At 45.4% G+C, this 15470-nt stretch overlaps 1 protein-coding gene across 10 annotated transcripts in view; it reads left to right on the top strand.

Moving 5' to 3' along the window:
* The window catches only part of HYKK (hydroxylysine kinase), a 326821-nt gene that overhangs the window by 296851 nt on the left and 14500 nt on the right, over positions 1-15470 (top strand). For all 10 annotated transcript variants that reach the window (XM_085643707.1, XM_085643705.1, XM_085643712.1 and 7 more), the window contains one exon: positions 6816-6999. In XM_085643707.1, coding sequence (XP_085499833.1) covers positions 6816-6999 — 184 coding nt within the window. The remainder of the gene's footprint in view (positions 1-6815; positions 7000-15470) is intronic.

Below are 15470 nucleotides of genomic sequence, written 5' to 3'. Positions count from 1 at the left end.
CGCAGGAAGCACGACGACGTCACAAGAGGTGCACCAAATGGTGGGACGTCGACGCCCACCTGGGCTACAAAAAAAACAACAACAAAAAACAAAAGAAAGACTACGAATCCGGACCCAACCACCAGATCGCGGAATAATGCACAGCATAGTGAATCCAGAAAGATCTTCAAGCTGCAAAACTACACCGACAAGTAAGAAACTATTCGTTACCCTCCCATGTACCCGTAATGGTGGCAAATCTTCCCGCACTATCACCCCAGCTCTTACCCGGGACAAAGGGAATTGACACTTTTATTAATATTCCTACTCCCCGTGAAACTGAAGTAAAGCCTGCATGTGCCATAAGTTTATAACCCCACCGATCCAGTGCTTTGCAATAGCTCCTCTTCTGATGTGTTTCTTGGAGTAATACCATGTCCGGGGATTGACGTCTCAGGTATTGCAGAACCAATGTGCGCTTTATCTTGCTGCCCAGGCCTTTAACGTTCCATGTTATAACTTTTAACGCCATTTCTGACCAATTTCCTTGGTAGCGCTGAGCGGCCTAGTCCCTTCCTCGCTTCATTAGCTCCCTCGGTCCATGCATTGGTGCCCTTTATTACTATAGCCAACCTGGATGCATGGTTAGTGGGTTGCCCCCCAGTGTGTGAGTTTACATACAATACAACAACATTAAGAACAGCCCTCCCAACTTGAGCCCTTATACGCCCCCATCGCCCCTCCACCCTGCGTGACAGGCCTAAAACTACCCGCCACCCCAACTTGCAGAGAGCCTGGCGCCCCATAATAACTTGCTCCATGCCGGGGTAGGCTAGAACCGCCTGTTGGCTCTGTTCCTCGTTGTCTAGCCCCCCATGTTTGTGCGGTACTGACCTGTCCCCGCACAGGGTTTGTCTTGTTCTCCCCTTCTTACCCGCTGTGTCTCCTCCCCACCTGTTGTTCCCCCCCACCTCTTTCCACTCCTTCCAAATCAACCATGTGGAATTGAAATTGCTAATTCTGACCATACTGTGTCCAGTTTGTCCTCCTCTCTACCCTGAACTCATTTATCCTGTATCTGATCAGACCCAGGTTTTTCTTCTCTAACACTCTCCTCTGGGCCAGAGGCTCGTGCCGCTCTCCGACCCTTGGCGGCTTCTGCTTTACCACTCTCCACCCCTCCAACCACTCCCACGCCTCTGCTGGAGAGACGAAGAGCCAAGACTTCCCGTCTGCCACCACTCTCAATATGGCAGGGTACAGCATAATATATTTTATGTCTTTGTTCCTTAGTTTCCGCTTTACCGTTTCAAAGCTTTGGCACAGTTTCTGTACTTGCAATGTAAAGTCTGGGAAAAACCTTATTGTTGCATTATCGCGTACCAGATCTCCATGCGGCCTTGCATCTTGTAAGATTGTATCCCTGTAATTGAGAATCCTTGCAATAATTGTTCATGGTGGCGCCCCGGGTCTTGGTTTTGGAAATGGGGCTCTGTGCACCCGTTCAATTGTGAAGTATTTTGAAAGTCTTACTGGGCGTAGATGGTTTAGGATGCGGTCCTCCAAAAAGAGATCCACCATGGGCCCCTCCGTTCCTTCGGGGACGCCCACTACCTGTATGTTGTTCCGCCTGGTGCGCCCTTCCTGGTCTTTGAGCCTTGCTACCATTTTCCCTTGTTCTTGCTGTAACTTTTTAATTTGGTTTTTCATATCTTTAGTGTTTGTTTGTAGTTGCAATATGTTGCCTTCTGCAATTGTTACTTTTTCCGTGGTTTTACGCTCTCAACAGATTTACTTTCACCGTTACTGTATCAATTTTGAGTTCAAGCGTATTTTTGAGATCCGTTATGGCTGACATAATGACGGTCAGCGAGGGTTTATCAGCCCCTGTTACTGCCGTGCGTTCACTTTGACCTTCTTCCGGCTGCTTTGAAATTGCGTACTTGTCCATTTTGTTTGCTATAGTTGTGTGCACTGTTTTAGGCTTCACCATTCTTGTCTCTGGTGTGCTGTGTGGTACCCTTCGCCGCGTCTAGATCGTGTTCTGCTAACTTCACTGTCAGTTTAGGCCCTTCTTGATCCTCTCTCTGCACTATAAATCTGGCCCCTGGGTCCGATATCTACAGCCAATCCACTCCTCCTCACCTGCAGAGAGGTTACTTTCCTTTCCTGTATTGCTCCACTTGGCCATATTTCACCTGTAACTGTGTTTTGGGCAGTCCTGCTGTGTAATTTGACCCCCTGACTTCACCGCTTTCCCAGGTCTACCATGCGACTCTCTATTTGGGTAGCTCTTCGATGTCAGCACTCTCTACTGCCCCCCAGACAACATCGCTTTCTTTGGATTAACGGCCCAACTTGCCCCTCCTAGGCAGCTCCTGGCTCCTCTGTTGACAGGCCGATTTCCACTAGTCCCGTGCTATTCTATGGTCCCCCATCGCAGCCGGGCTCTGTAGGCTCCCGTCCCTCCGTGCCCCCGCTATGAAAGGAGGCGATTTCCCACTTTTCCCGTCGGTCTACTGACTACAAGTGGCCTCAGGGAGTAGACCTCTCACCTATGCAATGCAATGCAATACTCCCCGATCCAGGATCCAAGCTTGCTTGTCTCCACTACTCTCCCGGCATATTACTCCCAGTGGGGGACCTTCCTCTGGCTGTGCGCCTTGTCGCCGCAGTTCACCCTTACTTCAGGGGGGGCCTCCCCAATTCTGGTGCCTGAACTCGTTACCGGCCAGCCACCGGCTTGCTCTCTCAGGCCTGTTTCGGGGGCAGTCCGCTCACCTGCTATTTACACCTCCAAGCCCGGGGCCGGCAGCCTCCCTTCTGCCGCTCCCTGCCTCCAGAGTTTCCAGATGTTCCAGCACCCGTGTTCGTCACCAGGCGCCGACTCGGATTTAACCTACCCGGTGTTGGGCCGTACCGCTGGCCCACTGCCGCAGTTTCTCAGCCTGTCGCTTCCCTCTGCTGTGTGCTCCCCGTCTCACCACGCGATGGGCACGGCCTGCCTGGATTTGACTGGCACTTTGTTTAGGCCTCACCCTTCCAGGCTCTCGGAGCTTCTCACACTGTTGTCTGCTGTTTGCTGATGAACTCGTTTTCAGGTCGGGGGTCTCACCTAGGTGCTCTAAGTTTTCAACCCATACAGGCCAGATTAGCATACGGATTATGGGGCTATCGTTTGAGTGATTACGAAGCTTCACAGGAGTGCGGCCATTGCAGGTGGCTCCAAGCCATGCCCCGTTATTTACCTTATTAACCTATATTACAGTTTCAGTTGATTGGTACTACACTATTTCCACCCCATTAGTTCTAAATCCGGAATTGGCAGTGCAACCTGTAGTTAACAGTTTAAAAGTGAACTTGTGCGCTTGACACTGTAGAGCAGATATTCCAGAGCGCAACTTTCTTCTGACTTTGAAGAACAAAATTGCTTTTATATAAATTGTTGTGTTTTCAGCTTTTAAGTGAATTTCAGTGGTTCGAATGTGTTGACAGCCTTCTAAGCTGTTATGTCTTTGATTAATTGTAATGCTAATAAGTATAGTTTTTGAATTACTGAAAGTTGACTTACTATTGCTTTAAACTGGTTGTTTTGGCATGCAAGTGCAGCCGGGCTTTTGCAGCAAGTGCCAGACCATAGTATTCATCACGTCTGGGCTGGGTAATAAGTGGCTCGATAAGCCGTTCACTTTGGATCCAGCATGTTGGGCAATTGATACGCCCCCACAGTGGACTTACCCAGCTGCTGGTCATCGTCGATCTCTCCTGGACCTCGTGAGCGAAGAGTCAAAACACCATCGACGACTTGAAATCACCCGACATCCGTGGTCAGCCATTTTCCTGGCCACCGGCAAGTGACTTTGAACACTGTCCCTTCAATTTTCAGGTCATCTGCATCTCGAATCCACCCTTGGATTCCACCGGACACTTCTTCAGTCGACGCAAGCAGCAAGTCTTCTTTGGTCTCCATAGAAAACAGCGATGCGACCGACACCAAAAGACACCAATGCACCCAGCTTCCCTGGGTGAGGTAATTCCGGGCACTCCGGTGCCCTAGTGTGTGTTGGCCCTCGAATTACTTACCTTGTAAGTGGCTTGCTTGTAGACTTCCTCGAAGTACCCTAAAACTTTAAAAATCAAACCGTGACTTGCTCCATTATAGTCAATAGGGAACCCGCGGCTGTGTTCATACACTGCATGCGTCTCCCGTGGGACGATTACTTACCTGCTTTCACTGCAGTGGTGAAGCCCCAGCGATTCTACAGGCCCTAGGCCTTGTCATTTTGCAAGTCGACTTTCCTAACCCATTTTTTTAGTATATGGTCTGGTACGCCCCTAGGGCCCCAGCCATATTTGTGCTTAACTTATTGTGAAACGTTGATATTTGAATGTGTTCCTGGCTTCTAATCTCATAAAGAGATGTGTCTATAAATAAATACATATATATTTGATATATATACCTGTGTGGTGTCCTTTCATTTGGTAATTCAAGACATTATAAGGTAAAACAAGCTGCTTTATATTCCTCTGAGGCTTAGCCTGAAGGCTGCTCTCCACAGCTACCACTAGGATAGCTTTCTTTAAAAGGTTGTCTTAAACCTATCTATCATAAGAGTAGAATTGGACTGGTGCAATGTGGCCACTATTACTAGTGACCAGCATATGCCAGGCCAACTTCTCACATCTTCCTTGGAACCCTTTTCTGTTTTTACAACATGCACACTACAGTGTGCATGCTACTTCGCTTCTTCCACTCTATACTCCTCCTTTTACTTATATTCCCTTTATCTAATGAGCATGAATCTTTCTCATTTCCCACAGAAAGAAATGTGAGTGGAATTCCTTTCATGAAAACTGGTGCCTGATTATTTCTGGCTTGGTGAGAACTCATTTTAGACTTTCACCACTTCCTCAGTTAAAATCGTTACTGAGCTAGGACTGACTCCTTGTTACCTTTCCATATAGGTGACTACCTTTTGATTTTCCCTGATGAAGACACAGAGGATACTTCCAGTTCAGGGGCTGAAACGTCAACTTGATTTTCGCCCTCCCCTGACATTGAGTGTTGGATACTCTGATGCTTTAAAACTTTGGGTTTTAATTCCTCAGCTAAATAATCCACGGAGTTTGGGTGATTCATGTATATTTTGTACATTCTGTAAATATTGATTTTTTATGTCACCTATGTTGTCATGGCTCACGGATAATCATTTCTTTACTGCGCTATCACTTGGAGTACCTTTTTGGATTTGTTTATACCAGATGAACAGTCTTTTTACATGTATGATTCAAAATACAAAATTGGAAACATCTGCAATGTGGATGTAAGATTTATTTTCTCAGATAAAAAGGAATTGACAGACTACAGGCCAATAGAATATCCATGTCTTTTTTAGAAAGAAATTCTGTTTTGAATTTTCCCTCCTAGTAGAACATTTATTTGTATGAGTGTAACATCAGTATTCATATAAACATACAAAACTTCAAAAGGTATTTACAGCATAATTGGCAGGAGACACTAACTGATAAAGCGTCAAATGTGGCCTGTGCTCACAATCGATCGAAGGGTCCTGTTTTCACCTTAGGCTCTATAGCTAAAGACAACACTATAATAATTTGTTGTAATTCAAAAGTCCATTAGCAGATGGGTATATTCTATAGATGGTTTATTGAAGCCTAATTACAAGGTAAGTTCCAAATAAGTAAGTAGATGATAACAGATAGCATGTATTGTATTGTAATTATATTGTATTGTAATTGCCTTTTTATAGCGCTTGCTACCCCTGACGAGGCGTCGAAGCGCTTTTTTGGCGAGTCGCACGCTACTCCAGGACCCATAGAGGATTAGTGTTGAATTAGTACAGTGAAACATGCAAGTACATTTTAAGTGGTGGACAGGTTAGTCAGTTATTTGGATTCGGAAGGATAGCAGAAGGACAGAAGAGGAAAAAAGGTTTGTGTTTATATAGCGCTTGTTACCCCTGACGGGGTGTTGAAGCACGCTACTCCGAAAACCCATAAAGGATTAGTGGTGAATTAGTATGGTGAAATATGAAAGTAGTTTGAGTGGTGGATATTAGTCAGTTATTTGGAGTGAGAAGGACAGTGGAGGTAGAGAAGGGGAAGAAAGGTTTGCTTTCATGTAGCACCTGTTAACCTTGACAAGTGTGGAAGCGCTTTTCTGGCGAGTAGCACGCTGCTCCGGAACCTATAAAGAATTAGTGTTGAAAATTAGTATAGTGAAATATAAAGTAATTTGAGTGGTGGATATGTTATTCAGTTATTTGGATAGAGAAGGGTAGGTGGCGTGATAGAAGAGAGAAAGAGGTTTGTATTTATATAGCACTTGCTACCCCTGAACCGCTTTATTGGCGAGTAGCACGCTACTCTGGAACCCATAAAGGATTATTGCTGAGTTAGTATAGTGGAATATGGAATTTGAGAAGTGAACATGTTAGTCTGTTATTTTTATTGAATAATTGATGTAGATAGCGCACTCCAACTGACCGTAGCTTTGCATAATATGTGGTCCAGGATCCTGGGTGAGGCATCTGGTGAAGGATGCTCTTAGGTCGGTAACACTTGTTTATCACCATCACAGATTTAGTTCATATTGTCTTTGGTCAGTCTGAGCTCTTGCTTCCACCTGCCTCACACACAAAATGGTTCACACACGGCACCGCAGTCTGGTTAGGCAATGATACATAATGTTTCTGCTTCTGTAGTATAATACATTTTCTGTATATCAAAAGCATATTGGTGTATTCATATTTCAGAGTGCTCTGATTCCTACACAGCAATATACCACTTTTTTGTCACCTTTTCAATTACTACAGAAGTTCAGTCATCCCAACATAAACACTCTGGATCGTGGTTCCTTCATCTGGAACTTGTCGCAAGTCCCTCTGCTGAAACAAATGGTGTTTGCTTTGGATCAACAGAGACCTCGAGAGGTTGTGGAGCAAACTATATTGGAGTTCGAAAAAAGTATCCTACCAAAGCTGGGTGATTTTCGCAGAAGTGAGTACAAAAAATTACTATTGGAATAAATTGTAAGTGCAAAACGTACGGGCGTTGCAAAGTTTTTATTAGGCAAGATCCTTGTTACTTTCCCACCCTTTGTCTGCAATTCCTCTAGTCTTTCCCTTCATTTATGAGCTGGTATCATTTTTCTGCGCACACTGGTGATATTCCCATCCTTGTTGCATGTGCCATTTTCTTTCAAGTTAACTATGGAACTGCATTCCTAGCAACTTTGAATTTGTGTGAATGTTTATAGGAAGCCTTTCATGTCAAAATTACAAATCCCTATTTAGGACACCTCTTGAAGTGCATAGCATGGTGCAAAATGAATAGGACACATATAAGAATGAATGTAATATGTGCCCTATATGGGTATCTCTAATTTTGACATGAATGGCTGCCCATAGATGTTGCTGACTTCTTTTCTAAACAAGCATTGGCATAGCCAATAGGTCTCACCTTTGGGACCTTATAAATATTTAGTTATGCAACACAATATCATTGGTACAACAACATCAACTATTGCATGGCTAAACACTTATAAGGTCCCAAAGGCGGTACCTATTGGCCATGCCAATGCTTGTTATCATCAAAAATGACAGACGCAAAAGGGCAGAAAAGGGACAAGGAAAAGAGAAGGAAAAGATTACAGACAGTGGGAAAGGGAGAGAGAAGTTTGGACGAACAGGAAGGTTAAGGTGTTCAGGTAAAGAGGCATTAGATGGCGTCATGGCCAAGCATTCTTTGATATTCAGCGGCGCAAGCTTCCAAGAAAAAACCTTAACCCTCTTCACGTATTTTATTTCGTTGTTTTTTTACAAATTAAGGGGCAGATTTGCAAGCCCCTTGCGCCACTTTTGCATCACTTTTCCCATGTTTAAAATGACGCAAAAGTGGCGCCAGGGCCTTGTAAATAAGCCCCTAAGTCCGCATGGGAAAAAGAAAATGTCAAAGATGAGCTGCTGTGCCTACTACTCTGTTAGAATCGCTAGGTATAAGTGAGAGAGTTGGTGCTGTGAAACCCAGGAGCGTGGTGCTCCGTGCAGGCCGCGGAGATGGGCCGGATCCTCCAGGCCCCCGTGCGGTGCGGCTTGGCAGGAATGCGGCCCTGGAGCTGAAGACATCTCAGGGCGGCCCCTCCACCTCTCCCGCTCACACCTGGCTGTGCCCCTGGGGGCTCGTGGTGGTAAGAATAGATGCTCTCGCGCAGTCTAACCGGCTCCTCCAAGGCGTCCCTTGACTCCCAAAGGCAAACAAAGCAGGCATCTGAAGCAGACTGTGGTACCGCAGGTCGCATTAGGGTGGTGTACTTTGGTAGGACGGGCAGGGAAAGAGGGGAGGTAGTATGTTTGTTTATATATTGTGTTGTAATTGCATTTTTAAAATGCTTGCGTTTTACTTGGACCGCTGTATTGCTCAATGGCCGTAGGGGCTGGTCAGAGTCAGTCGCATGTCAGCTTCAGATACACTAGACAGCACCAGGGTCTCAGGGATGGACTCAAAGGTGAAAGTTGTGAGACCCTGTGTTATTGCTTTAAAGCCTGCATAAGAAGGGAGTGAGGAAGCCAGACCCAACACGGAGAGTCGAGGTTTCGGACTTTTTTTTGGCTGTATTGATCCAAATATATTGGAGCGCTTTATATGAGCATCAGTTACATCACACAAGCTCGCATTCATTTTTGAGGCGCGGAGATATTAAGTGATTTGCCCAGAATCACAGAATACTGAGCCCCGCCAGGACTCGAACGTGGTTCACTAGTTACAATGTCGGAAGCTCTGGCCGTAGAGACACACTAATGTGGTAAGGACAGAGGTGTGAGACTGCGGTCTTGTAACACTTGCAAATGCCGCCATTAATCAAGCCGGATGGCTGTCCGGCTTCGAGCCCAGTGGCGCCTGTTGTCTGAATTCTCACGAAACTCTTCCGTGCAGTAAGGGAGGAGTAGGAGCGGGTGAGAGAGGGGGAGGAAAGCTGGCCATGCGAGGAAAGGAATGCTAGAAACCAGGATAGCAGCTGTGCGCGTGCACGACATCGCGAACGCAAGCTGGAGGCCTGAAAAAAGCCACTAGGTAAGCACTTCCAAAACCCGCTTACTAACACTCTCGCCAGAGCTGCGCTATAAGCGCTGGCTCAGGCGAGACCTAAAAAGCCTATAGGAAATTCACTTTGTGAAACCATTAAATAGCACGAGAAGCTCAAATATGTGCGCCTAAGAGAACAACTCCCAACTCACAGGTAAAGTTAGCCAGGTGGACAAAAATGCATTGCCTGACCAGTAAACTGTGGCTGATGCCATAATAAAGTGCACATTTCAGTAAAGTTCATTCTCTGACACCATACTAACATTCAGTAAACTCTCCCACTCAGAGACAGAATCTTAACTTTTCGGAAGATGGTCGGATGGTTTCTCCTGCCCCTGCAAACCCCTGAATACATTGCATAGTGAATGGTTATATCATGAAAATGAAAAGCTGACATCGTGGACGGGAGTTTTCGGTTTCACTTTCCCTTTAGCGTCCTCAGATTCAGGCTGCTATGTTTGAAGAGTTCCTTGTTTTTTGGAGTTTCACAATTTAAAAAATACAAGTAACTGTCATGGCACTTGATAATAAGGCAAAGTTATGTGGGTGTGTAGAAATATATGTGACATAGTAGGTATTAATTGTTGCAAAGTACAGAGGCATTAATATAAATCCTGGTATGTCATTTATGATTCGTGGCATACATTGAGACCCCGAATTCAGGTAGTGAGTTAAAAAATACCAAGACAGTAATAGACCAATGGACAGGTAGTATGGGGGAAAGCATGAGCGGTAATTAGAAATGCTAACAGTTGATTTTAAGCAGCAAAAGTGACATATTATATAATAGTACGTCATTCATGCGGGTCGCTTATGTGCTTACGAAGAATGTATATTGGAGTACGGCGATCATGTGTCAGGTGTGCGTGTAAATCCCGGACGCCAAGGTATAGCGGGGATTGGCTGCTTATCGTATTGTTAGGTATGAGCGGTAGGTCATCTGGATGATTTGGGGTCCTTTCGGTTGCTGAGAGAGAAAATGAAACAATCATTGGCCGCACAATCGTAAACGCGCAGCCACGAAAGTGATCGCGTTCGCGATCATGCACGGCGAGCGATGCGCTTAATTGAGCATGAGGAGGAAAGCCTCTGTTCGTAAGCACGTGCCCGCGCACATGCACTGTAGCTTTAGGCTGGCCATGGCAGCATTTTTTTAAGCTCTCACAAAAGTCTCGCCAGACCAGGGCATGTGCTGGATCAGGCGAGACCTAAAAACGAGCTGTAAAAAGGCATGACATGAAACCCTTGGGGCCGATTCACAGAACTAACTTAAGACAAAATCCTAAACTTACTACTTTTGGTATTCACAGAAGTTAGGATTTTGTCTTAAGACAGTCTTACGACCGGCTTACGACCGACTTACGACCGACTTACGACCGACTTACGACCGACTTACGACCGACTTACGACCGACTTACGACCGACTTACGCCCGACTTACGACCGACTTACGACCGACTTACGACCGACTTACGACCGACTTACGACCGACTTACGACCGACTGAAGACAGACTTAAGACAAATTTAAGACAAAATCCTAACCTAAGTCTGTCTTAAGTCTGTCTTAAGATTGTCTTAAGTCTGTCTTAAGTCTGTCTTAAGTTTGTCTTAAAACAAACTTAAGACAAAATCCTAACATCTGTGAATACCAAAAGTAGTAAGTTTAGGATTTTGTCTTAAATTAGTTCTGTGAATCGGGCCCCTTGATTTTAACTTGCAATCCCACATGCAGAAACGTTTCAAACACATGAGTAATACATAAGTATTCACAAAATTGACATGACATTTGTGGGAGAAAAACTTAGCAACTTTTCTGAACACTTAGTATAATAGAGATTCATATGGCTGAGACACTCTTGTTTGATCAAACTGTGTAGACCCAACTATTCAAAAATGTTTAGGTCGAGCCTACAGCGCTTGCTATCTGCAAGACCTGGGGTAATCACTCTACTGAGTGTAATCCCGCTTAGCATTGGTTCACTCAGGCATCTCTCTTCTTTGCTGGCTCCTCATTGGTTGGTGCCCCGATATATCACTTCTGTATTTGGGGCAGGAGCACAGGCCAATTACAGTTTTCCTACACTGTAGTTGTGTATAAGCTCATTTGGGTACTACTTATTTTTTGTTTTTGCTCGTTCTTAGATGTGGCTGTTTCTTCCTACCAATCGTCATTTATAATTCCGTTTCGATTCGTCATTGTGTATTTCATTGTCGCCATTCCAATTTACATTTTTTGTTGGCAAGCCATTGTTTATTTAATTTTATTGATTCTGAGTGTTATTTTTTTGTAGCCAATGCCGAGACTCAAACCCGGTTCTGAGTCCCAAAGTCGGCAGCTCTGTAGGTTACTCCATGTCCACGCCCTCTCATGTTGCTATCCCCTTCCCTTCTCGGGGCAGTGGAATACCATTCTCTAGGCTTTGTGGTGCCCATATCGACATTCTGCTCCAACGTGCTGTTTAGGAGTGCTATGCTCTGTCCCCTCGTGTGCAGTGGTTGTACAGGTCAACAGTGCTGGGTAGCGCCACCAGGAATTGGGTAGTGTGCACTTTTCAGGCTAAAACATGTATTTTGGGCTGGTTTAGAGCAGTGTGCTGTGTGGTGACCCATGCCGTGCTCCCTGTGGTGTGTTTCGCACTCGTCTGGTGAGGAGCCCTAAATGCATTGCTTGTTGTTATGAAGCGGCTCCTGGGTGGGGCAGGGGGGAGCAAGCTATTCCGTGCGTGGTATGTTTACATTAGGCAATAACGGGAATTGTATTGTTTTCTGTTGCATTTCTACTGGTGTGATTTAGCCCTAGCACGAGCTAAAGCGCCCCCTTCGTGTGCTGTCTATAATAAGCCCACCAAAAAGGGAAGAACAGAGAAGAATATATCCACAGTATAAACATTTTTAGGTCTCGCCTGACCAGCGCTTTAGCGCTGCTCTGGCGAGACTTATAGTAAGCGCGTTTTGGAAGTGCAAACAGTGGCTTTGCAGGCCTCCAACTACAGTGCATGTGACCCGTCCGGGCGCGCGCACCATTTGGAGTCCTGCAACCACTTGTTTGCTTTCACTTTAGCCGTGATTCATCGCACCATTTGGCAGCCTGCGTGCCCGCCCCCACTCCCCCTCCCACTCCGTCAGCTTCAGTGCGCGCTTGTTTTTGGCTCCCAGCAATCAGATGCGCACTCCTGCCCCAAGATTGAAGGAGCTGTAAAATGCGAAAATTTCTCGGCTTCAGAGGAGACTACGTGGGGTCTCCTGGGCGAATTACCACCTCCATGAGAGACGCTTGGTTGTCATGAGCAATGGTCCTTCTTAATTGAAGTCCATTTAAGGAGTAAACATGGAGGCGGTTTAGCTGCGGGTAGTGACGTCTGCAGAGGGCAGGCACAACAAACCATCGTTTAGCATACTGGCTGTGATCTGGAAAAAGATTTTCTAAACCTGGATGGAGCATAGTGCATATGTCTAAAATACATCTCCTCCCCGGAACTGCACGCAGCACGTGGCATTGTGTTCAATAACATATTCCCCCGTCTCCAATGACCCAGGTCATAAAAACGCTCGATATCTCCTTATAGAAGATTTATTTGTTATTACAATACAACACCATTTTACACTTCTATATAAAGCTTTTAAAGAAGGAGTACACCGTTACGTTACACACCTCTACTACAAAGGTACATTTATTTCTAACAACTCGTATATTTCACTAAAAAACACGTCCCTGTGAGCAAAACATGCCTCGGGCAGGCAAGGCATTCAGCTTAAAAGCATGTTCAAAAGTCTGCACTTCAGAGGGGTTTAAAGGACAAAGCACTATTGTTAAAAAACGTAAATGCATGCAGGTGAACCAGCGTCTGGCCTGGACGCCTCCCCATTAACATCCATGATTTTAGCGATACATTACGGAGAGGATAATGTATTTTCATCACAGTTGTAACAGTAATACGCAAGACCTTTACAACAAATTAGCAGAGACCCTTTTGGTTAGTTCCAATATGCCTATAATGCAGCTGTTTGGACTGAAAAAGACAGACTACGATCTTCTGCCCATAGCGCACTGCAACGTTCCCAGTCTAAGATCTCCTTGTTTTTATAAATTCTTGTGCATTATGTATAAAAAAGTCTACATCAAGTCTTCCCTAGGTGTATCCTCCAAAGTCATGCAGCGGGTTGTACATTCGAGATCTGAGCTATAGTAAGAACGTTTCTTTACTAGCCTCTCTCATTTACTGTGCAAGCGCCATTATTGCAGTTATTTACTGACTGACATTAAGCTCTTAAACACACTACCAAGTGTCAAAAATATCAGGTCGTACTTATGAAATTATGAAAACACTTTATTTTGTAAAATCATTTAAACACATGCAAAAGCAATGATTCAAAAAGTTTGTTCAAAGTTTAAATAAATGTCACAATATTCTACAAAGTGAAATGTTCCGTCGTCTCCACCTTATTTTTTACGTTTTGCTCATTTGGCGAGTGTGTTCTGTGGCGCTCGTACCTGCTTTCAGGCCGCCAACTACTGTGCATGTGTGCCGGGCGCGCGCACCATTTGGCAGCCTGAAAGCACTCGTTGTCTTTCACTTTCTCGGCCGCTTTGATGTTTCCGCTTCAGTGCTCTCTTGTTGTTATTCGGCCGCGACTGCTTCCACCTCCCCCCCTTTGCTCCTCAGACCGGCTGGATCTTGCAGGCTGATCTCGCTTCTTTATCAGAAATGTTATCGCTTGTTTTAATTTCAGGCTGGAACTAACGAGCCCTCTCTCCCTATCTTGTTCTCCACCCAACAATGCCCAGCCCCTTCGGACCTGGCACTGCCTCCACCCCGCCCAAAAACCCAGAACTGGTATAAATTACTCCGCTGGTGCCACCCGGAGCATGGGGGGCGCTGGGGCGGGGACTCAGTGCCCGGGCTGTCCTCGTGCCCACATCCCTAATAATGCATCCATTTGAATCAGAAGCCACAGTCCTGCAAACTGCATATCTGTCGTTTTTTTAATTTCTCCTTTCAGAGTCAATTAGCCGAGCAGTTGCCCAAATTTCTCCCCCCTTCACCCAATTTTCTGATTGTTTCTCTCTCCACGTTTTGCCCCTAACTGCAAATTACCAGCGCTATTCCCATCTACGCTGCCCTGTGTGGCAAAAAAACAACAACAAGCAGGCACACACACGTGTGTGCGCACAAACAGGCAGGCAAGCTCGCAGAAACAGACATGTCTGTTGGGGCGCGCCTTAGAGACCTGCCACAGAGGTGTTTTGAAATCCTTGCACCTGTGGACTGACTGCAGGCTGCCGGGTAAGTGTATCTAAATTGCCTTTATTCTGCTTTTAAAATTCGCATTTTGTCTCCCGGTGATCTCTCCCTGGGCTTAATTTAAAACACGAGTATTTTTTATCTGTAGTTTCTGCAGTCACATCGACCTCTGATCATTTGACAGATGTCTGCTTGGACAGGGGATGTCGTTACCAAATGCTTGCTGTTGTAGTTTGCAAAAACAATTGTTTCTTTGCATGTGTTTTCCTATTTTAAAAATGTTTTGTTTTGGTTCAACCTAATGTTGTATTCGGATGGGACCGGGGACCTTGATAGATTCTTTAGAAACATCAGAGAGTTGAGCTGGCAGGGGGTAAAAGAAGAGAAAGGGGCTCCCTAGCCAGTAACATGTTTGGATGTATTGCAGATATGAAGACTTCGTTTAGGTAATGTGGTGCCGTGATCACCTGCATGTATTAGGTCCAACTAGGTGTACATACATAAAGTAGAATAAAACATAAAAACAACGGTCGCAAATAACACAGAGCTTTATTTACACGTGCCCGAATGCGAGAGGATAGATAATGGCGTTGCTTGAACCCTTCCTTTCCCTTGAATATTAATCAGAATATTTATAATCTGAACATGCTTGGAATAAAAAACAAGCATTTGCAATGCAATAGGTCTCGCAGTTACACGAGTTAAAGCTATTGGCATTGTAAATGACAATGCCAATAGGCATTGTTATTTGCAATGTCAATAACTCAAACTCGCGTAAATGCGAGACCTATTGCATTGCAAATGCTTGTTATTGTTGTTGCTTCCCCTGTAGTCACCTCTCACCCCCTTCACCCAGCATTGCTTGTTGGTTCTGCGCCTCTTCCTCTCTGCAAGCCCTGGTCGCGTGCTGACCGAACTGGCCACCATGTGCGTCACTGAGCAGGACTTTGTCACCACCTTTTTTATGCAAAACAACAGCAGTAGCGCCTCTGGGCGAGGTATGCGGGATGTAGGCGGACTGCGAGGAACGCGGCACTTGCAAACATTCTCCCGAGCCCTGGTGTGACCTGATTTGAAGAACAGGCAGCAATTAAAAGCATGTGCACAGTCTCAGCTCTTTAATACATTTCTATAGCACCAGTC

This window comes from Triturus cristatus, chromosome 3_1 (genome assembly GCF_964204655.1).
Source record: "Triturus cristatus chromosome 3_1, aTriCri1.1, whole genome shotgun sequence".
NCBI classification, from domain to species: Eukaryota; Metazoa; Chordata; class Amphibia; order Caudata; family Salamandridae; genus Triturus; species Triturus cristatus.
This window is presented reverse-complemented; position numbering and strand designations above follow the sequence as displayed.